This window comes from Squalius cephalus (genome assembly GCF_949319135.1).
Source record: "Squalius cephalus genome assembly, chromosome: 13".
Taxonomy (NCBI): Eukaryota; Metazoa; Chordata; class Actinopteri; order Cypriniformes; family Leuciscidae; genus Squalius; species Squalius cephalus.
The window spans coordinates 34,473,313-34,498,420 of NC_137134.1; the positions used below are offsets into that span (position 1 = coordinate 34,473,313).

Sequence of the window (25,108 nt, forward strand, 5' to 3'; positions counted from 1 at the left end):
GACACGTGACCGATCACGTGACCGCCGGAGCCGCCGCCGCTCTGCTGCTGCTGCTGAAGTTTCTATGATGGCGGCCAGTAATTATTATGGATTCACACATGCAGCCGCTGCTGCCGCCGGCCCGCAGTACAGGTACAAGATAAACACATGTGCATGATCACATCGCTTACTTACAGCAGTCACAGAGCCACAAAACATATGTGTTGAGGACGGCCAGGGCTCAAATCTCCATGAGCTGCTGTTGTTTGTGTATTTATTGATGCTTGCATGATTTTTTAATATCGTGAAAGTGGGTTTGCGGGATATATACGAGTGCTAGTCTAAGTACGATGGTGCTGTCATGTTTATTGACAGCTAACTTACTACCTTCTAGAATATCATGGTACTACATGTAAATACCTTGGTGAACATAGGCTATAATTGTCATTTTAACATTTTACTTTTATAAGCAGCTGTAAATGGTTCATATAAATTGTGCATATTGCTACTCTTATATGAAAGTACTATGTTTAAAATGATTAAAAGTACCTTTGTAAACTAAATAGGTTACTCTTTATCCAACAACGGTATTACTGTGGTATTTTGGGCATTTGTAAGGTGTCATACACTGCAAAAGTTTGGAATAATTCAGATTTTTATTATATTTAGAAGAAGTCTCTTATGCTGATCAAGGCTGCATTTATTTGATTAAAAATACAGTAACAGTAATGCTATGAAATATTACAATTTAAAATATATTTTCTATTTCTATTAAAGGTTGGGTAGGCAATTTTTTTTCATAAACCCTTTTTGTTATATTGGTTGAAATTCCTCACATCTTGATAGCAATCAATAATTTAACTGGTCTAAATATAAAAAAAATGCATATATCTTGAAGTCTCAGGACCAAAAATTATTTGTCCAATCGTTACATTCAGTCCAAATATTGTAGACAGTCAGTCACCGAGTGCCGCAAACAAACAGTGACCACCTTTTACAGTTCCTCCTGAACCAAAACAACAAGCTATGCTGCGTTCATGCAGTGTCGTAACCGTTATTATGACATGGCAACCTAGGGCTGTCAAACGATTAATCGCGATTAATCGCATCCAAAATAAAAGTTTGTGTTTACATAATATATGTGTGTGTATGGAGTATAATTATTTTCTAGATATAAATACACGCACATGCATATATATTTAAGAAAAATGTGTTATTTATATATAAAATATTTATATATAATATAAATTATATATAATATAAATATATATACACAGTATATACATGCAAATATTTCTTAAATATATACATTTCATGTGTGTGTATTTATATATAGAAAATAATTATACACCGTACACACACACATATTATGTAAAAACAAACTTTTATTTTGGATGCAATTAATCGCGATTAATCGTTTGACAGCCCTATGGCAACCCGTGACGTTCTACCCGAAGCGGACTCGGATTTGTGCATTTCTTTTAGGAATGCAATATCGGCCACCATATCAATATTGGACGATACAGTATATGTCAATTTTTAGTTATCGTTATCGGCCCAATAAGAAAATTTGGCTGATGTATTAAAGCCGATAAATAATGGAAAAATTCCTTCAGCTGAGATACTTCAAATGCGCGTTGTTTGCCGTGATGGTTTTAAATCGCTTGAAATGTGATTGGAATCACTTCAAAAAAGGAAAATACAGTTCAGTCCAAAGAGTATATCATAGGCTACATAAAAATTATAATGAAAATGTTATAATTTTGTGCTTGGGACATGGCTTTTAATAATGAGACTTTTGTTTTTGTAACTAGGCTCTCAAAAATTATATAAAAATATGGACTTAGATTTATTGGCCAATAGATAAGTTATTGGCTTTCAAATATAAAGAATTGTCGGTATTGGCCAACATTTTCATATCGGTGTATCCATAGTTTCTATGTCGACACTATCAACGGCGAAATGAATCTGCAGCAGTCAACTGGTACAAGTCCGAGCTCTCTAAATTGATTGCGTTCATTATTATTATAATGTTATGTGCTTTGAGACATGAGGTAATTTAACGCAGTCTCGGGACGCTTTGCAGACTCTGCTGTACACGTTCATATGTTTTTGAAGGAGGCGTGGCTTTGGAGACGCGATGAAGAGAGGGTTGGATTGAATTGAATTGACTACCTTTGTACTTGTATGCAACAAAATGAATAAATCTACACTTCATTATTGGTGCATTGCCACTCAAATGCAAAAAACACAATGGATATAATGCAACAAGAAACATCAATAAAAGAAAAAAACTTTCCATCATAATAAATAAAATGAATGAAGACTAAGATGGATAAGAGAAATAAAATGCATAATCTACGATCACAAGACAGTCAGGACAAACATTCTGCTTATTTTGTCATGTTGCACATGATGGAAATGTAAAACTTAGCAGCATTTAGTGCAACTATGGCTCTGGGATAAAAAAAAAAAAAAACTATTTTTGAGTCTTTGTTTGGGATTAAATTCTTTCAAAGCTAGCTTGCTATTGCTAGCCTCTCTGAAATTGCCTACCGTAACTTTAAGTCAAGTCAAGTATATTTGTATAGCGCTTTTCACAATACAGATTGTATCAAAGCAGCTTCACAGTATTAAATTAAAATAATACAACAAGGTTTGTTTCTAGTGAAATTTATTGATTGATAAAATTAAATTAAATATTCCGAAAATATCCCCAAAATATCCCCAACTGAGCAAGCCAAAGGCAACAGTGGCAAGGAACCGAAAAACTCCATCAGGTGACCTAATGGTGAGCTGAAACTCCATCAGGTGACCCAATGGAGAAAAAAAAAACCCTTGGGAGAACCCAGGCTCAGTCGGGGGCCAGTTCTCCTCTGGCGTTTAGATGTAATTAAATTAGCAAAGCTAATTTTTCAGCATTATTACTCCAGTTTCAGTTTCAGTGACTTCAGTGTCACATGATCAAATGTCATAAATCATTTAATATTCTGATTTGCTGCTCAATTATTATTGGTAATCAGTATTATTAAATATGGTTCTTTTTATTATCAATGCTGAAAACAGTTTTTGCTGCTTTTTTTTCTGGGGTGGAAATTATGATACATTTTTTTCAGGAGCATAAGAGACTTCTTTCAACAACTTAAAAAAAATGCAATTGTTCCAAATTAACAGTAGTGACTACATTGATTCTGAACCCCAAAATTTCCATCCAGCGCCCAGCCGCCTCCAGCATATTCCCATCCAACCACGGGCAGCTATAGCGTCCAGCCCGCCCCCGGAGTGGCCCACGCGGTGACGGCCTCGTACCCTGCGCCCACTGCCCAACCGGCCCGTCCCGCAGTGACCGCCCCTTACCCCACCTACCAGCCCCATCCCACCCCCAACTATGGCTACCGGCCGCCCGAAACGACCCCGCAGCCCACGACCACCCCTCAAACATACCAGGTGTTGACTGAACCGGTCAGTGTTTTCTTGACTCTTCTTATGTTAAAGGAATGAAAATAAGCCCATGATTTACTCACCCTCAAGTCATCCTAAGTGTATATGACATTCTTCTTTTTAGTCTAAAGCATAACTTATGCGAGAAATGTGACGCACTGCTGATATTTACACCATGACATGCTAGGCTACTTCTGACATCACAAGTTGCGCAAGTTGTGCTTTAGGTGTAAGTAGACTTTGTTTGGCTGGAAGCTTGAATTTTACTTTGTAACATGTTAAATATGGATTTTTTTTCCTACACAAACGCATCGCTTTGCTTCAGAAGGCCTTTATTAACCCCCCGGAGCCTGTGGAGCACTTTTATGATGGATAGATGCACTTTTATGATGGATAGATGCACTTTTATGATGGATAGATGCACTTTTATGATGGATAGATGCACTTTTATGATGGATAGATGCACTTGTATGATGGACAGATGCACTTTTATGATGGATAGATGCACTTTTATGATGGATAGATGCACTTTTATGATGGATAGATGCACTTTTATGATGGACAGATGCACTTTTATGATGGACAGATGCACTTTTATGATGGATAGATGCACTTTTATAATGATAGATGCACTTTTATCATGGATAGATGCACTTTTATGATGGATAGATGCACTTTTATCATGGATAGATGCACTTTTATGATGGATAGATTCACTTTTATCATGGATAGATGCGCTTTTATGATGAATAGATGCGCTTTTATGGACTTCAAAAACATAAATGGCCATTCACTGCCATTATAAAGCTTGGAAGAGCTAGGATATTTTTAATATAACTCTGATTGTATTCGTCTGAAAGAAGAATGTCATATTCACCTAGGATGACTTGAGGGTGAGTAAATCATGGGCTAACATTCATTATTGGGTGAACTATCCCTTTAATGATGTACCCCAGTTGTTTACATTATCAGTTTTTCTTATCCATTCACGTATGAATTGATATTCTTACAGGAGAATTATACTTACGGCCGCCCGCCGTCGGTCAGCAGCTTCGAGAACAAGCAGTATTTTCAGACGAGCATCACACCTGCGCAACGAACCGCAACCGAGGCCTACTTCCAGACAGGTGAGTCTCAGCTCTCTCTGTATGTTTAGACAATCATATACAAGTGCCTACACTGATTTAGTAAGGGTACAGTTATGTGTTTTTAAAGAAAGGTTATTATGGAGCTTTAGCTTTTGCTTGTTTTGTAAACGCGGACATGTTGAGCTTTGGCACTCATGCGGGTGATGCAGGTTCGAGTCTGGTCTGCAACATTTCTATTAGCAAAAACGCTCTCTTTTTCTGTATGAAGTAAAGTTGAAGATAAATTGCAGGATCTGTTTTGACTTACAGATTGCAAAAATTGTCAATATTCAAAACAATATATACAGTAGTCAACATTTGAAGTGAATCAAAACCTTTCATCAAAAGTTCAACATACATTTCGAACAATACCCGTTCTTGTCTTTTGTTCTGTTCTTTTTTTGATCCATTTCAAATGTTGACTACTGTCGTTTTTGGTTTGGTTTTCTTTGTTTAGATGTATCTGATGATGACATCTTTGGCTTTTTTTCAGGGCTGAAGAGTGGCTACAGTCCCGTGAGCACAGTGTACAGTCAGCCGGTCCAAAGACAGGTCTCGGCTCTGAAACCCCCCCCCGCCGCGAGCTCAGTGTCCTCCAGCTACACCATCTACCCCACGTCCACCAGCGTCCAGCAAACTCCAGCCCCCATATCCACTTACACACACACCTCTTCCTTCAACTCCACAGCGGCCACGTCCTACTCCGGTACGCCAGCGTCACATTCACACTCATATGTAGGGTTGGGAAATCGAAAATCGAATACTTGAGGTCAGGAATCGGGTACTTGTTATAAAATTAAAATTTCGATTCTTCTTATCGATTCCTTTATGAGCATTTCAATATGACTTTAAACCATTCAATCTGCATGTGTAACTATATTGGGCAGCTCTTAAAGTGACAGCAGCCTAATATTCCTGATGCCGTCTCTATAATAACACTAATCAAACAACAAGGCAAAGAGAAAATTCACTCGTTCTTGACTGAATAACTTTTGTAACGATATTTGTAATGTATATTTTACTTATAAAGTGCAGTGTTATTTTACAGTTTCTGTACCTGAACACCTGAAAATCTTAAAACACTGTTTATTTCAATCATATCTTTGTTCAGTTGTATCTATTTGTTGCGATTGCTAATTTATTAGTTTTTTTAAATTACTGAGTGTTTACTTGTCTTTAATAATGCTTTACATTTATATTAGTCAGGCTAGTTGTTTTTCTGTGGTATTTTTAAATCACAGGTAAAAGTTCCTTCTTGATTTTGTTCATGATATTCAGCTACAATTAAATGTTTTGCAATAAGACTAAATCTGAATGATACCTACGTTTTTTTTTTTTTTTTTTACCTTATTGGAATCGAAATTAGGAACCGATAAGAATCGTTAAAGTTCAGACGATACCCAACCCTACTCATATGCCACAAATAGCCCCAGCTCTCGTCTAACGGTGTCTCTTTCTCTGTGGCTTCAGCCGGTCTCAGTTACTCCAGCTACGAGTCTAGCGGTTACACGTCCGCGCCGTCGTACTTCCAGCCGGCTCAGTGTCCTCCTCAGGCTCCTCTTCAACAGCCTCCGCCTCCACCGCCACAGCAAACACAACAGCCTCCCAAACAGCTCGCCAACTCGTCCTGGAGCACCAGCAGCCCCGCCGTCAGCGCGTACAAGAAGCCCGTTTTCCACCAGAACAAGATCCAGAAGCCCAAAGGCCCGCCGAAACAGCCTCAGCTGCACTACTGCGACATCTGCAAGATCAGCTGCGCCGGCCCACAGGTGAGCGCTCGCCACAAAACACCATTATCAAATGGGAGAACTAGGGCCCCGTGAAATCTGGGAATTTTTTTCTGTTCTCATTCTATTTTAATGGTTTATTTTAATATTCTAATTAATTGCAATAGTGAAACTTATACCATTTATAAACAAAACTTACATTCTGTTTTACATTTTGCTGTTATTTTTTAACCATTTAAAAACAACACATTTTTAGGGCCCAATGAAATTCATTAAAGTTTTTCCCAAATTCTTTTATTTTTTTTCTGTTTACATTTTTCTGGATTCTATTTTAATGGTTTAATTTAGATTTTCAAAAAGCACGTCTAATTAATTGCAATTGTGAAACTTATACCATTTAAAAACAAAACGTAGCTATATTTTTAGGGCCCCATGAAATCCGTTTTATGTTTTATTTTATTTTTTATTCAGTTTTATTATTCCCAAATTCTTTTTTTTTTCTCTTCTCATTCTATTTTAAATGGTTTATTTTAATTTTAAAAAAGCGTGTCCAATTAATTGCAATTGTGAAACTTATACCATTTAAAACCAAAACGTAAATTTGTAGGGCCCCATGAAATCCGTTTTATGTTTTCCCAAATTCAGTTTTTTTTCTCCCCAAATTTCTTTACATTTTTCTGGATTCCATTTTAATGGTTTAAATGGTTAATAAAATGTTGGCAATCAAAAAGCATGTCTCCCAAATATATATATTTTTTAATAAATTCTGTTTTAATATTTCTGGATTTATGATTTGGCACACATATTACAAGTTTAATCTGTTAAAACATTTATTTTTGGCAAAGAACGTGCTGTACAACAGATGTTTACTGTTAAAATCAAAACACAGAGGAAAAATTGTGTAATATTCCTTCAAAAATACATGCTACTGTACAAATAGTCATTTATATCTGTTGTAATGTATTTCTGTCACAATTTTGAGTTAAACCAAACTTTTATTTTGGCGGGTTGCTGTGAAGAGCTTTGAGTTTCTCTGTGGATCTGACGATAGTTTTTCTCCGATAAAATGGTGAAATGACTCTATATAACATTTAGAAACAATATTTTTAAATAGCAGTCTTTTTGTGCTTTTAATTTTCACAGACACTAGTCCATTAAATCACCATTTGATTCATTGTTCAACCCTACGTTTGATTAGGGTTATTTTTGTGACTATATTCCATGATTGCGTCTGTTTTCTGCATCACTGAAGCTAACTGATTTCTTCATTGACATGCGTCCCTGTGCTCTCCTGCAGACGTATCGAGAACATCTGGAAGGACAGAAGCACAAGAAGAAAGAGGCGTCTCAGAGTAGTGTCAGTCAGGTGACCAACGGGCCTCGCGGGGTCCAGACGCAGTTACGCTGTGAGTTGTGTGACGTCTCCTGCACCGGCGCCGATGCTTATGCCGCGCACATTCGGGGATCCAAGCACCAGAAGGTGAGTCCAATATTAGCATAATATGCAAAAATAGTCTTGGGGAAATCTTTTTATTTTTATGGAACAGTTTATTGAAGCTTTAGACAAAATACACTACCAGTCAAAAGTTTTGGATCGGAAAGATTTTTTTATGTTTTTAAAAGAAGTCTCTTCTGCTCACCAAGGATGCATTTATTTGATTAAAAAAATAAAAATAAAATCAGTAATATTGTTAAATATTATGACAATTTAAAATAACTGTTTTCAATTTTAATTTATTGTAAAATATAATTGATTCCTGTGATTTCAAAGCTGTATTTTCAGCATCATTACTCCAGTCTTCAGTGTCGCATGATCCTTCAGAAATCACTCTAATGTGCAGATTTGATGCTCAAAAGACATTAATTATTATTATCATCAATGTTGAAAACAGTTAAAAAAACAAAACAAAAAAAACTGGATTCTGCGTTGAATAGAACGTTCAAAAGAACAGCATTTATTTGAAATATAATTTTTTGTAACATTATAAATGTGTTTACTCTGACTTTTGATCAATTTAATTCAGCCTTGATAAATAAGAGTATTGATTTATTTTATTTATTTCCCTCAAAAAATAAAAATAAATTCTTACTGACCAAAACTTTTGACTGGTAGTGTATGTGTAAAAAAAACAAGTTTGCATAAAGTACGTAAAATGATTCAATTCTGATATCTTGTAATGCAAGTCAATCTTTATAACAGTATAGAAGACTACTTACATAAAATGCATATAAATATCAGTCGTCACTCTATATCTCTCAATAATATGTCTTAGTAAGATAAGATTTAAATTCTTAGTTTTATGATCAAAGCTTTGTAGTCTTAAAATATATAATGCAATACAATGATGATTGAGATCACATATTTGACTAAAATATAATGTATGGATAATCAATTAAACCTAACTTGTTTCAGTCCAGTAAGTGCTCATCTTGAAATATTACTAACAATATAAAAGATATTCTTATAAAAATCAATAAAGATTTCACAGCAAAAACACACATGAAGCACGAGCTGAAGGTGGACGTTTGTACAATTCTACTCAAAAAGACCTTTTAGTTAATGAAAAAGAATGAGCTATTAATCAGATTACAAAAGGCATGTAGTACAACGCTAAAAGTTGTGATCATGTTGATAACTTATGATGCTTTTGAACACACTTTGATGGCGTACTTGACTAATCTGAAATGCATCTGTTGCCAAACCTTTCCTCAGGTCGTGAAGTTGCACACTAAACTAGGCAAACCCATCCCTTCCACGGAGCCCGTTTTCGTGAGCTCCGCCTCTGTTGCCACGACGACGACTACTAGTAAAACGGCGACGACGACGACAACCGCTCCCACCCCTGCATCAGTGGCACAGAAGATGCTAGCGGCGGCTCCTTCCAAACCTGTGAAAAAACCCACCGCTGCTAAAGTTGCCATTATCGGTGAGTGGAGTTGAGCAGAACGAATTTCTGTCAATCTTTCGTAATACTGTGTTCAAAATAATACATTTTACGGTTGATTTACAAAGAAATGTATTCGCAATTGCAGGAATTATTGTAAGAATGATTTACGCCTAAATTTATTTGCAATTACAAGAATTATTGTAAGAATGATTTACGCCTAAATTTATTTGCAATTACAAGAATTATTGTAAGAATGATTTTTACAGAAATTTATTCGCAATTGCAAGAATTATTGGAAGAATGATTTACGCCAAAATCTATTTGCAATTACAAGAATTATTGGAAGAATGATTTACGCCGAAATTTATTCGCAATTGCAAGAATTATTGTAAGAATGATTTACGCCGAAATTTATTCGCAATTGCAAGAATTATTGTAAGAATGATTTACGCCAAAATCTATTTGCAATTACAAGAATTATTGGAAGAATGATTTACGCCGAAATTTATTCGCAATTGCAAGAATTATTGTAAGAATGATTTACGCCAAAATCTATTTGCAATTACAAGAATTATTGGAAGAATGATTTACGCCGAAATTTATTCGCAATTGCAAGAATTATTGTAAGAATGATTTACGCCGAAATGTATTCGCAATTACAAGAATTATTGGAAGAATGATTTACGCCGAAATTTATTCGCAATTGCAAGAATTATTGTAAGAATGATTTACGCCGAAATTTATTCGCAATTGCAAGTATTATTGTAAGAATGATTTACGCCGAAATGTATTCACAATTGCAAGAATTAATTTAAGAATGATATACGCCGAAATTTATTTGCAATTACAAGAATTATTGTAAGAATGATTTTTACAGAAATTTATTCGCAATTGCAAGAATTATTGTAAGAATGATTTACGCCAAAATCTATTCGCAATTACAAGAATTACTGGAAGAATGATTTACGGCGAAATTTATTCGCAATTGCAAGAATTATTGTAACAATGATTTACGCCGAAATTTATTCGCAATTACAAGAATTATTGTAACAATGATTTACGCCGAAATTTATTCGCAATTACAAGAATTATTGTAACAATGATTTACGCCGAAATTTATTCGCAATTGCAAGTATTATTGTAAGAATGATTTACGCCGAAATGTATTCACAATTGCAAGAATTAATTTAAGAATGATATACGCCGAAATTTATTCGCAATTGCAAGAATTATTTTAAGAATGGTATATGCCGAAATTTATTCACAATTGCAAGAATTATTTTAAGAATGATTTATGCCAAAATTTATTTGCTATTGCAGGAATTATTGAACATATTTGCACAGAAATTTATTCATAATTGCAAGAATTATTTTAAGAATGATTTACACAGAAATGTATTCACAACCGCAAGAATGTTTTACAAATTATTTACTTAGAAATGTATTCACAACTGCAAGAATAATTTTATGTATCATTTACCAGGGATGTGATTTTTTTTTCCATATTAATTGTGATGCAATGATGTCACTTCGTCTTAATTTAACCTTCAGCACAATCAGCATTCACACTGATCACAGATATGGATGATATTTCCTCTTAAATGTATCACTCCCAAAACCTGCATGATGAGGAAATAGATGCTTTACATCCTGTTTTGCAGAAGAAGCATCTATTTATACACATTCGATCATCATGCCGTAATGCAATCTTTCAGATTGAGACATGAAATCAACACATACTCCTTGCTCAATATTGCTGCTTCTGCTTTATAGAGTTGTGATATTTATTCCACGTAATCTTACTCATTGGCCAGATACGTCAGATAGTAATCATACAACAAACTGAATTTAAGATATATGTATTTTAATTACATATTACATTTCCACATTTAAGCAATGTTCATTCATACTTTTAACTAAATAAATAATTGTAAATTTCATGTTAAAGGGTTCATTTTTAAAAACTAAAAACTTTTTATGCATTTTGGCCATTAATTTACAGGACAACGGTGTTCAAAGTGCAAGTTATCGTCTCTGTCTAAACTACAAAAGCTCAAATTTGTAAAAACGGTGACGTCATGCGCATTACATGTCCAGTCTATAATTTTTTCAAAGTGACGTCGCCACCTACTGGCCTGACAGCAGAATACAGCTTTTTTTTTATCGTTTTCACAGAAACTTAAAGGAAACGCAAAGGAAAAACGCTTCTGTTTTTAGTACATCGTTGTCATGTAAACGTACCCTAATTCAATGTTTTACTTGTTGTTTCTTTGTAATTAATGTGAAATTTACTAGCAATTTCTGAGTGAAATTTGGTAAAGAAACATTTCTTTTCCCCCAGTGTATGAACAGCCACATTGCAGAAACATAAATGAAGTAAATTAGAAATAAATCCCCAAAAATCCATTTGTCTTCAGGCAGTCGAGCCTCCACAGCTGCTCCGGTGAAGATGGAGGAGGTGAAGCCACCCGCGGTGAAGACCGACCCCTCGAGTGATGATGAGGACGGTGACGGAGCGGGAGCTCAAGGAGACATTCAGCCTGTGGGACACGATTATGTGGAAGAGGTGAGACCGTTCAGTCAAACTCTCAAATATTTCACTGGTTACATATAGTTTAAGGGTGGGAAAGTTCACACATGGCAGGTTTGGTTCAATTAAAACAAACTGTGGTTGAATTGATCTTGTTAGTGTGGTTCTTTTGAAGAAGTGCAAAAGAACCAAACAAACAGACCTATACCCACATTTTCAGCTTACAAACAAACTCTGGTGCGGTTCGACTGAAATATGAACACAACACGGACAAAAGACATCTAAACGAACCGAAAACAGGAAGTGGGACCCTAAAAAGGACCGAATGCTCAAGCGTACCTGGTTTTTCTCATCATAGGCCCTAAATGACACTTCATATGCACTTGTGGTCTTGTGGACTTACAATGGTGGCAGTGTGCGCGTGTCCGTGAAGTCTATGAGACCGTAGCGTGTCCCATTTGTGGCTTTAGGTTTCAGAAGGGTGCTCGCGACTTCTACTTAAAGCGGTATTACGTCACAATAGTGTGGATTCAGAGGAAGATTGCAAAGGCTTATGGTTATGACAGGGTCATAGTCGCGATGTAGCAACAGATCTTCGTTTGTGTGTGTAACTGATGATTTCCTGCGACTGTTTTGACTCCTTTACACATTTTTCTAACAGGGTTTGTTCATACTAGGTCCTTAAAGTGCTTGAATTAGATTTTTTTTTTTTTATATAAGTTCTGGAAAACCCTTGAAAACAGCCATATTTATGAATAAGTACTTGAAAATTGCTTGAATTATTGAAAGACAATATATACATATATGAAATTAGTGTTTATTTTCTTTTGAAAAAAACAAATACAATCTTTTCACGCAAAATGAATGCTGCAGCCCGTCTGATATAGATATTGAGCCATTTCAAGTATATGATACAAACTTAAAAAGTCCTTGAAGGTCCTGGAATTTAATTTTACAGTATCTGTACGAACGATAATCTCTTCATGAGTTCTCAGCTGGTAAAAATGCCATTAATTGTACAAGAGCATTTTAGTCTAGAACAGTCTTGCATTGTTTTGGATGTTCAGTTAGTTCAGTCACAAAATATATAAAATAAATGTTAAGGTTTGGTGTTAAAAATGGCAGTGTGAACGCTAAGCGAACCAGGACTAAATGTATCATTTTCTTTTTTGGTTCGGACCAAAAGAACCAAGTGAACCGAAATACAAGTGTGAGCACACCCTAATGAATAAGTCGAATTGGTTCACAAATCAGATTTATTAGCAAATCAGTCTGGATCAAAAGTGTTTCCTCTAGTAAATGTGTGTGATGCATAAGGCTAACTGGATATTTGTTCGTCTGTTAAGGGCTTTAAGTCTTTGAATCATGCGTTTTCAGGTTCGAAATGACGACGGAAAGGTGATTCGCTTCCACTGTAAACTGTGTGAATGCAGTTTCAACGATCCCAACGCTAAAGACATGCACCTGAAGGGACGGAGACACCGGCTGCAGTACAAGGTAACACATCATCACCCCCCCAAAAAACATCATCAAACTGTCACTGAATAATCCAGCAGTTTGAATATTTGACTCGTTTTAATGTCATGAACTACATATGAATAATAAGACGTGCAGACGACCTGTAAAAATCAGAAGTGCAAAAACTGCTTCACATTTCAGGGTTGCAGTTATTGACCAGTTTCTTCCCCTTTTTAATTTTTTAGAAAAAAGTGAACCCTGACCTTCCTGTGGAGATCAAGCCCAGCAATCGAGCGCGGAAGCTTCTGGAAGTCAAGCTGCGTAAACAGAAGCAGAAGTCTGTGCTGAAGAGACAGCAAGAGGACGAGCAGCGCTGGCACATGGAGATGAGGTCATGCTCCGCTTTCCCGCCATTTCTGACCGTTTATTGCACATTTCAGAAGGCCTTTTCACTGCAAGTCAGAATATTTAGCATGAAAAAAATAACAACATGCATTCCAATTATTTCAGTCCAAAACATACTGTTGTTTATTAAGCATTTTATAATGTTAATAACTGGAAATGTGTTATAAGTTTCCATAATTTTGGTGCAAAAACTTAAAATATTTGTGTTTTCACAACTTTTGATCAAATATGCATCAAGAGTAATTAATCATTTTTATATTCAGGGCACTCTGGAAAAAAATGCCGCTATACATTTTCATATAATGACTAAAATTTTTGCAAATGTTATACATGATATTAATATAATTATTAATACAAAATAATAATTTTTTGAACATTGAAACATTTATTGGTCATTTCTGAAGGCCTTTTCAATTTTCGTTTTTAAATGTTAAGCATGAAAAACATTAAAATACAAAAAAAATATGCATCTAAAATTAACTTTTTCAATCAGAGTCTGAAAAATGCTTTATTATTTCATCAGTTTTTATCAAACCATTTTTTTTTAAATAATTTTGGTGCAAAAAATTGTGAATCTTTGATATTTTCACAACTTTGTATCAAATATGATTTAAGTCACTTTGAATAATTAATCTATGTAATTTATATTCAGCACGATATGAAAAAATACCTATATATATATATATATATATATATATATATATATATATATATATATATATATATATATAAATATAAATTTAAAAAAAATATTATTATTTTTGGCATGAAAAACGCATTCAAATACAAAAAAATGCATCTCAAATAAGAGTCTGAAACAATTTATTTCACCGGTTTTTATCCAAGCATTTTTTGTTTTAATAATTTTGGTGCAGAAAAACTTTGTATTAGATTTGCACTAAACATGATTTAAGTCACTTTGAATAACAATTCATCATTTTTATATTCAAAAAAATATCTTTATACCTCCAAACATTGTACATACAATAACTACAATTCAGCAGTCTTAAAATAATTTGTGTAATACCATTTGCAAATATTATACTGTAAATAATATCTGTATAATAATTTAATTTTGGTGTTGCTTACACCAGCATGATTATATCCTGATTTCTCGGTGTGGTCCAGCAGGAGGTACGAGGAGGACATGTACTGGAGGAGGATGGAGGAGGAGCAGTTATACTGGGGGGATCAGAGGCGCAGGATGGCTCCGCCTCCTCTGATGGGCCGGCCCAACATGCCGGTGCCGCCCCTACTGGTCAGTAAACGCATTGACCTCAATCAAGGCCATTCTCAGATAGGACGTTTCAAAACTGATGCTAGAAGATAGTTAAAGGATTAGTTCACTTCAGAATGAAAATTTCCTGATAATTTACTCACCTCAACGTCATCCAAGATGTTCACGTCTTTCTTTCTTCTGTCGAAAAGAAATGAAGGTTTTTGAGGAAAACGTTCCAGGATGTTTCTCCATATAGTGACTTCAATGGGATCCAACCGGTTGAAGGTCCAAATGTGAGTTTCAGTGCAGCTTCAAAGTCTCGACTCGATCCAGTCGAGGAATAAGAGTCTTTTCATATTTATATACTTTTTAACCACAAATGCTCGTCTTGCACTAGCTCTGTGATGCGCCGCGCATTACGTAATCACGTTGAAAGGTCAAGCGGGACGTAGGCGGAAATAACACCTAGTGTTTACAAAGCGAATGCTAAGCTAAGTCAAATGCCCTTTACAAAAAAAAAAAAAAAAAATATATATATATACTGTATATGTCCGGTTACCGCCTGACCTTTCCAACATGATTACATAATGCGTGAAATCGCGGACACGCGAGATGAGCATTTGTGGTTAAAAAGTATATAAATGTTTTTTTGTGTTTTTTTTTTTAAATGAGCGTTGGTTTGTCTAGATAAGACTCTTTTTCCTCGGCTGGATCGTGTCGAGATATTGAAGCTGCACTGAAACTTTTTGTCCAACATTTGGACCTTCAACCCGTTGGACCCCATTGAAGTCCATTATATGGAGAAAAATCCTGGAATGTTTTCCTCAAAAACCTTCATTTCTTTTTCGGCTGAAGAAAGAAAGACATGAACATCTTGGATGACGTGGGGGGGAGTAAATCTGAAGTGAACTACTCTTTTAAGTGTGTTCAAGCTTTTATTAAACGGTAAACCGCAGCAATTCTCCCTTTTTTCTTCAGCCCGTGCGACGGCCAGATTCGCCCGACGACCGGCACATCATGGCCAAACACTCGGCCATCTACCCTGTGGAGGAGGAGCTTCAGGCCGTCCAGCGAATCGTCTCGCATTCTGAGCGCGCTCTCAAACTGGTGTCTGATTCGCTGCTGGAGAAGGAGGCGTGTTCTGCGGACGACGACGCCCACGATGACGTGACGGACAAAAAGTGAGTACTTTTATTGGCTACCGGACTTTTTATACTGTTGAATTGTAGCAGGACGTTTAGATTTAAGGCCCGTTCACACCAAGGACGATAACGATAAAGATATAGATCTAAAAATCATTCTCAGTATTAAAGAACAGCAGAGTTCACACCACAGCTGTAACGATAACGATATAGAGAAACGATCTTTCAGAACGATTTTTTCCCCCAGCTGTTGAACGATAAAACACTGACATCCAATCAGAATCCATTCTAATTTAAGGGTTCGCGCATTTAAAATGGCAGACGACATTGCGGAGAAGTTAATCGCAGAGGTCTAGAAAATCCACTGTTTGACAAGTCAAGAAAAAGGATATGGAAAACAATCGTTCATACCATCTGAATAAACGGTGAGAAGTATTACCTCAGGTGTCCAGCTTTCGTCTCCACAACATTGTCTTGCTTGCGTTGTGGACCCACCTACAGGCATACATTACTAACGTGTTCTTTAAATAACAAAAAAAAAAATAGTGCGCCATTAACTTTAGAGCAGGTTTCAGTTGGTCAATGGCTCAGTCTATTTCAGTTCCTCAAAATAGCAACGCGCCAACAATGTGCCTGAACACACACCTGGTTTTCAAACCAGCACGCCCATGGGCGCACAAATGGTCGCAAATGCATTTGCTATTGAAACAACGTGGCGCAGGACGTGAAAATGATAACTGCGTTGGGCTGAAACTAGCAAAACACACTCGCGTCGCCGCTGGCGCTGCATTGCACCGGGTGTGAGATAGGGGCCGTTATCTTTCATGGTGTGGACGCAAATATAGTTATCGTTATAGTGATCTTTATAGTTCTCGTTCTTGGTGTGAACGGGCCTTTCTGCTCTTCCTCTCGGGCAGGTCTGAGTCTCAGGCTCGTGTTCTCAAAGGAGTCATGCGTGTGGGAATCCTGGCTAAAGGTCTCCTCCTGCGCGGCGACCGCAACGTGCAGCTCATCCTGCTAGCGGCCAAGAAACCCACCGTCACTCTTCTGAGAACCGTCGCCGAGCAGCTGCCCAAACAACTGGCGGTAAGACTGTCTTCCTTTTGCTTGCATTGAGATGCATGTCAAATAAATGTTTATGTCGAAGCCACTGAAAATCTTTATTGATCTGTTAATACTCATATCTTTGCACTTGTGTTTTTATCACCTTGTTTCCTTTCTTTTTGGCTGTTTAATTGTGGAAATCACCCACACGAGAAGTCACATGATCACAGGTGTCATGACAGGTCTATTTATAGTGACATGTAGAGTCTGTGGATGATGCTCAATTTCTTAAAGCTTGGTTGTGAATCTCACAAAGAAATGTTCAGGTCAAATCTCACAACAGAATCAGAAGGGAATTTTTTCTGTTCGTTAAACAGTGTAAATATTCATTCAAAATACTTAAAATTAAAATATATTTTGCATTAAGCAGTTGAAGTATATTTTTAGTTTTTATTTGACAAGTAAACATTTTCCCTAAAATGTCGTCACTATGATTCCATCCACCTATTTTTGATGCGTATTTTGGGATATCGCATAAAAATACACAGCGTCAAGTCATTTATAATGGAGGAAAAAGAGCCACAGTTTCTTCCCCGAATGCAGTAACTTTTTTATTTTTAATATTTTTACTACAGACATTTTGTGCCAATTTCCCAGAAAGTGATGATTTTGTGCCTTGAGTATTTTCTGAAGGAAAATGTTGATGGAAACTGTGCTTTTATTCTTTTATTTTATGCGATATTCCAATTTTCCGCACACGTTAAATTCGCTAATTTTGATGGAAACATAGCTATTGATGCAGCAAAACATATAAATATAATAAAATCATTACCGTAACATACAGATAATTGTCCTTTCCAGCATTTCTTCATTAAAATAATTTTTTTTCTTTTTTAAAACCAGCACAAATCCTTAATTATGTATGAATATGTTTTACAAATTAAATTTTGTCCACATTACAGTAATGAGATTGTTGTACATTGCGGTAATGACTAATTTCGAGGGGAAAATGTGATACATGTCATTGAAATAATGTCAAAAGGCAAGAAACCTTTCTGATCTTAAAAACATGCTTTATTTACTTGATGCAGTTTATAATTTCCCTTTTGATTTTAGGGATGAAATATGACCCAGACACATTTTGGATCGTTTATCATGTGATCCACTCATATATTATTAAAAAAAAAAAACACTGCAAATAAATGAGCTTTTTACTCTGCTGCTGCTTTTGTGGTCCGTGTATCTTTAACTGATCTTTAGTTCACTGCCTGGTTACGACACCTACAGAGAGAGACTGGGGCATGTACTTCATTCACATCGCCATTTAACCAGTGCATTATGGGAATATATGGCTCCACTGGGACTATAAGGGACAAAATGCAGAGCCCATTTACTCAGGCCCCCGCCGTCTCCTCTGTAGTAATGCAAAGTGTCCTTTTAACCGGCAGACCTTTTCTGAAGATCAGTATGAGGTGCAGGTACACCCTGAGGAAGCCAACATCGTCATTTTTTCAAGCAAGGAACCAAAAATGCAGGTCACCATCTCTCTTACCTCGCCAGTGATGCGCGAAGACCCCGTCCCCAACATGGAGAAAGGTTAGAGAACCCGTGCTTTCCCTCAGCAGCACTATATGTGTTCCCTTTGGTTTAAAAAAAAAACAAAACAAAAAAAAACAAACAAGGATATTTCCATGCAGAAAAATTTCCATCAGTGAATTGGCCTTCCTGTTCATTTTTTTATTCCCCTTCCCCGCCTTCATTTTCCTTTCTTCTTTTCTTTCGGTGGAGTCCATTATTTGCCCTCGTTCGGTTTTGCGTTGCTTTCTGAAAGTGTTTTAAGGAATCAAAAACAGGATCTCTGACCTTTCTTTACCACTGTGGTGCAATATTGTACAAGTTGTGTTGTAAGACTTCAGGATGAGAGCGATATTTAGCTTTTCCATGCCAAGCTAAACGATGTGTTGGGAGTGACAATCGCATTTATTTTTTGCATGTGCGCGGAAAACAGAAATCGCTCCTCCATTCCTGCAAAATTGTGATTGTTGACATTTTCATACGATACGTCATTTTAAAACACTTCAAGAATGAAGTTGCTAACATTATTGTTAGTAACAACTTATATATTATTTTTAATTAATTTATTTTATTTGAAAGTATAAAATATTCGCCATACAATTGTATGTGAATTCAGTTGCAACTACCTTTTTTTTTTTTTTTTTTTTTTTTTTTTTTTTTGTTGTTGTAAAAACAAGCTATTTTTCCATACAGTGATTCAGCTGTAAAATGCATTTGTCACTCCTGTAAATAAACTCTGTGGCCACTAATACACTGCAATATTTTTGGACTGACGATGTATAAATAGTTGTACATTACAGCAACATTTTGGAGTTTCATGTCTGTAAATAAGACTAAATCTAAACTACAGTTTAACTCAATTGGTATATTCAACCGAACTGACAGAGAACGTGGATTTTATCATCCACCATGTGGCTGTTTTAACAATTTGGTCCTCTCATCCTAAAGTTTTTGAACAGTGACCTCAAACAACCTCTGAAATTCCGACTTGTAACCTGAGGTCATTGTGAAGACATTTTATTTTGCTAACGATACTCTCAATTCTGTTTCTTTCAAACCACCAAACGGTTCTCTATATTTGTCCTGTTTGGGTTTGTTAATCACTCGCCCTCGGCTGCATCAACAGACCCAAGCAATAATACTTTCCATCTACATCTTTCGCATAACATTGCAACAATTTTTTTAGGAACCTGGACGTGTTGGAAAAACCCTTGTATTGTGACATTTTGGTGGTGTCACTTTTTTTTGTTTTGATGTGTGTTGTAATGATCACATTAACACTACCAAGTTTGACAAATCCCCTACAAAACCTTTTGTTTTATTTACTTCACAATAATTTTATAACAAAGATCTACTTACTTTTTTATTATGAGTACTAAAGCATTAAATACAGTTGATGACGTTCCCTACGTGTGTCCTCGCAGAGTCAGAGAAAGACCCTCCGGATGTCCTCAACAGGATCAAGTGCCTTGAGTATTTAGCGGCTCTGCGACATGCTAAATGGTTTCAGGTAAAAAAAAAAAAAAGTTTTTGTTTTTGTTTTTGTTTTAGGATAGGTGTGAATTGCACTTAATATTTTAGGGCTGTTCACACAGGGTTCGTACGTTTTGAAAAAACCTGGAAAAGTTATGGAATTTGAAAAATGCAAATTCCAGGCCTGGAAAGGTTTTGGAAAAATAAAAAGACCCAGAAAGTTTTGGAAAAGTCATGGATTTTTTTTTTTTTTTAACACAGCATAATATGTGATTAATACAAAAACTGTTTAATAAAAAAAATATTTCGCGTTGTCTTAACGTCCTTATTTCGGGCGGCATAACGTTCAGTTCACTTCCGATTCACTTGTTGCGATGTTGCTGAGGCGAAGTCGGTGCTGACAGAAATTTAATTGAAATGGCAGGAAAGTGGCACGAGCATGCTAAAGTTTTGCAAGCACCGGTGGGTCGAGAATGTAGCGGAAAGAGGATTGCTGCTCTGGCCGCATGTGAAACGATACGCAGAATATTAGCCTACGTCTGTCTCCTGCACGCGAGAGGAGAGAAGAAAATGAGTAAAAGTCAGTTCAATTGTGAGTTCATTCTATATGTTCTTAGGAGTGTGTGCGATGTTGTCTATGAACTATGATGATATTGTAATCATTGTTTTAACTATGTACGAGGCACTGCGAGTGCGAGCTGACATCGCGTTTGTCTCTCATGCTTGCTTTCACTGCGTGATGTGTCAGTGCAGTTATGCCCCCAAATGAGTTTTTGTCTTATATTTATATCATATTATGTTGTTATATTAGAATATCACATGAGCAAGAGTGCCGTTTTCCTTTGCACAATTGCAAATGTGCTATTTATTTTATACAACAGTTAAATTAACAATAAAGTTAACATTGCGAGTTACTTTTTGGACACAATATTGTCAATTTTCACTTTATATCGCCGACGAGAATTTCATAATAAAGTTGTAGTCCAACAGACATCGATTATTTATTTATTTATTTAATGAAATCCGCGTTTTGAATGAATCATTTTAACGATTCAATGAACAATCACTTGTTTTTCTGAATGAATCAGCCGTTTGAACGAATCGGTTGAATAAATGACTCCAATAACTCGCTTATTAAGACAGTGACTTGCCGCCACCTACTGGTGGTTTTAGTTTAATGTTTAAAGTATCCTTTAATTAAAAAGTTAAAATTATAAATCATTTAAATATTGAATAGCTTTATTTATGCAATTGTAAATGAAGTATAAATATAGTAGGCTAATGCCAGTTTTGATGCCACTTCTGTGTCACCTCTGCACTGCAAGGATGGATTTTAATTCAATGATTTAATTTGACATTCGTACTGTGTTATTCTAATATAATTTAATTTGAATGTTAGAATTTGGCAAAATTCTATGAATGTGGCAAATTTTGCCCCTTAATAAAAATGTTGATTTCGGTCACTGCTGTGAACTGACCACTGCATAGAATATAAAAAATATGAATATCTTCGTGAGTCTGCTGTCAACAACAGGCCTAAACCGGCCAGGATACCAGTACAAAAACACAATCAGTAAAATATCATCTAATTATTATCAAGAAAAATTTTGAAAATATCGAGACATATTTTTGTCAATATTGCGCACCCCTAATGTACGGTATTAATTTTGAGGGTAAATTTTAACACAAATTTTTATTCTTATAATGTCGACTGACATTTTCAGGAATACATAGGCGTCATGGAAATGTGCCAAAAAGTCTTGGAAAAGTCATGGAAAAGTCATGGAAAAGTATTGGTTAAAATGTGTATGAACCCTGTCACATGTAATCAACCTTGCGATTAGTGTTGGAGAAACTCCTTTGAGTTTGCTACACTACAAGCAACTCACACTAAACTTAAATTATAAAGTTGTTACATACAGACGTAATGTAAAAAAACTGAAAAAGTAATAGCTATTCTACTAGTTACTAGCAGAAAGTAGCTAAATACAGTGAATTTAAGCTCCAGATTTACTTGATAGCTTAGATATGGCTATTGGGAAAACTACACTTAGCTAAATGCTACTGGGTTTAGCCTAAACCTGAAACATACTTTACGCTTCTATCAACGCAAGTTTGATTTCATTCGTAGTTGCGCTCCTAAATGCGTCTGAACACAATTAGCAACGTATCGCTAGTGCATCTTACTCTTAGTATTGCAACAAATGTGTTTAGTGGACATTAGCGTAAACTTTCTTCTACAGTCAGTTTTCTCTCTGAAGTCGACGACTGTCATGGTGGAAAAACAATTAGAAACTAACATAGTAATGCGTTACAAATTCTCGTTATTTCCACAAGGGGCGCTATAGTGTACGTTAGCTAAACCAGTTTTCGTCTAAAGCCAGTTTTCTCTCAGGTGTTGACCTGAACAACAATTTGAAGAAAATCTTGCAGGGCTAGTTAGTTAATGTAAGTTATAAGGTAATGTAAGTATAATAAGTTGATTGTCAACATGTTTGCTAACTAGTTACCTGAATAATAAGTAACCGTTAAGTATTTTCAATTGAACTGTTAGCTTACAAGTGTTTGCATACTTAAAGTATGTTTCTGACCTTTGACTCAACCGTTGTTCAGAACAGTGTAATTGTATTAGCATTTTAGCATTAGCACTTATGTTTGTATTAACAGCTGAAATGCCATTTTTAGCTATGATTATGTTGCCTATTAATGATTTTTGTCCACAGGCTCGGGCAAACGGTCTTCAATCTTGCGTCATCATTATTCGGGTTCTGCGGGACCTGTGTCAGCGTGTACCTTCCTGGGGCAAGATGCCCGACTGGGTCAGTTAGCTTTGTTTGCTAACGGTGATTTTAGCTTCAGTTAATAATGGTCATAATAACTAATGTGTTGATTTTCTTTCGCGAAGGCTATGGAGCTGCTGGTGGAAAAAGCCATTAGCAGCGCAACCGGTCCCCTGGGTCCCGGAGAAGCTCTGAGGAGGGTCCTCGAGTGCATCACCACCGGGATTCTCCTGCCTGGTAGGAGTTATTTTAGTAACATTTATATACTGTTGTAGTATTTATTAGAATTTTGAATTAGCTTTTATTTTTATATTTTCGTTTTCATTTTAATTCTAGTTTACGTTTTGGTAATACTGTCGGGCTTTTGGCATTTCTATTAATACTTGTTTTCCTAAAAAAATCTATTTACTATTTCTAAAATTTCTATTTACCTTTCTATTTTATTACAGTTTTAGTAATTTTAGTACTTTTAAATTTAACTTATTTTATTTCAGTTAGTTGTTAAGTCAACATTTCTAATTTCCACTTAAATGTTCTAAGTTTACGTTTTTCATCTATTTATTTATTTATAAGCCAAGGCAACATTTCTCATTTACGTTTTCTAAGTTTTAAGTTTTTCATCTAATATTGTAACATTTCTAATTTTCATTTAAGTTTTTCATCTGATATTTATTTCAGTTAGTTGCCATGGCAACATTTCTAAGTTTTGTTTACATTTTCTAAGTTTAAGTTTTTTAATCTAATATTTATTTCAGGTAGTTGCCATGGCAACATTTCTAAGTTTTGTTTACATTTTCTAAGTTTAAGTTTTTTAATCTAATATTTATTTCAGGTAGTTGCCATGGCAACATTTCTAAGTTTTGTTTACATTTTCTAAGTTTAAGTTTTTAATCTAATATTTATTTCAGGTAGTTGCCATGGCAACATTTCTAAGTTTTGTTTACATTTTCTAAGTTTAAGTTTTTAATCTAATATTTATTTCAGTTAGTTGCCATGGCAACATTTCTAAGTTTTGTTTACATTTTCTAAGTTTAAGTTTTTAATCTAATATTTATTTCAGGTAGTTGCCAAGGCAACGTTTCTAAGTTCTGTTTAAGTTTTTCATCTAATATGGTAACATTTCTAATTTTCATTTAAGTTTTTCATCTAATATTTTTTCAGTTAGTTGCCAAGGCAACATTTCTCATTTTCGTTTGAGTTTTTAAAGTTTTTCATCTAATATTTATTTCAGTTAGTTGCCTAGGAAACATTTCTAATTGATGTTTGTTTTCTAAGTTACATTTTTTCATCTGATATTTATTTCAGTTAGTTGCCAAGGCAACATTTCTCTCTTTTTTTTTTTTTTTTTCGTTTTTCATCTAACATTTATTTCTGTTAGTTGCCAAGGCAACATTTCTCATTTTTGTTTACGTTTTTCATCTAATATTTATTTAATTTAGTTGCCGAGACAGCATTTCTCATTTTTGTTTAAGTTTTAAACGTTTTTCATCTAATATTTATTTCATTAAATGTCTCTCCAACCCTCAGACGGCCCAGGTCTTCAAGACCCCTGTGAGAAAGGTCAAACAGACTCTCTGGGAAGCATGTCGAAACAAGCTAGGGAAGACGTGACCGCTAGCGCACAGGTACTAAACGGGTGTGACTTGCCAAAGTTTCCATTCATTTCATTGTAGCTATTCTGAAAGCTATGTCTGTTTTTCAGCACGCACTGCGACTGCTGGCTTTCCGTCAGATCCATAAAGTTCTGGGCATGGGCTCCTTGCCGGCCTCCAAAGCTGCAGCTCGAAACCGCAAGAGGCGACGAGAGGGCGGCGACCCCGGGGAGGGAGAAACCGACGGAAAGAAGGATAAAAAAGATGATTCGAACCATCCTTGAGATGTCTGCATAATCTTCTACGTCCTTTAAAATATATAAATATCACTCAAAGGGGAAAAATGGCACTTGATGGTTCCGTTTTTTCAAAAGGACAAGAAATGGAAAAAACAGTAGTTCCCCTTTTATGATGTAATACGTCGTTCTGTTACATCTGAGCTGAAAATAGGCCGAAATGCTCATGAGGTTCAAATCGACATTTAAAATAAACTGAGTTACTGAACGTCACATTAGCTCTATTAGGCACTTTCACATATTAATGGCACTTAATTAAAAGCTTTAATTATCTCGACACAGGCCAGTCTTTTTTATGTTTACATCAAATATATAGTGGGGCCTAAAAGTCTGAGAACACATTGAGATTTTTATTTTTCACACATTTCAACGTGGAAATAAACACGTTTCATGATTTTCGAAAAATGTAAAACAATCATTGTAACAATATAA

General features: G+C 35.6%; 1 protein-coding gene across 2 annotated transcripts; it reads left to right on the plus strand.

Annotated features, from left to right (window-relative positions):
- Positions 1-24,790, plus strand: zfr2 (zinc finger RNA binding protein 2). 2 transcript variants are annotated; one of them, XM_079890282.1, is made up of 19 exons: positions 1-132; positions 3,195-3,441; positions 4,433-4,547; positions 5,041-5,253; positions 6,018-6,316; positions 7,572-7,754; positions 8,988-9,201; positions 11,580-11,728; positions 13,070-13,189; positions 13,396-13,541; positions 14,687-14,813; positions 15,753-15,955; positions 16,834-17,002; positions 18,409-18,556; positions 19,960-20,045; positions 22,732-22,827; positions 22,914-23,025; positions 24,316-24,413; positions 24,491-24,790. In XM_079890282.1, exons 1-19 carry the CDS (start codon positions 65-67, stop codon positions 24,662-24,664), a joined length of 2,967 nt encoding a protein of 988 aa, XP_079746408.1. In that variant the 5' UTR covers positions 1-64; the 3' UTR covers positions 24,665-24,790. The 2 variants fall into 2 exon arrangements, with proteins under 2 accessions (XP_079746408.1, XP_079746407.1); XM_079890281.1 differs by having other exon boundaries at positions 14-132; positions 14,684-14,813.
- The last annotated feature ends 318 nt before the right edge of the window (positions 24,791-25,108 follow it).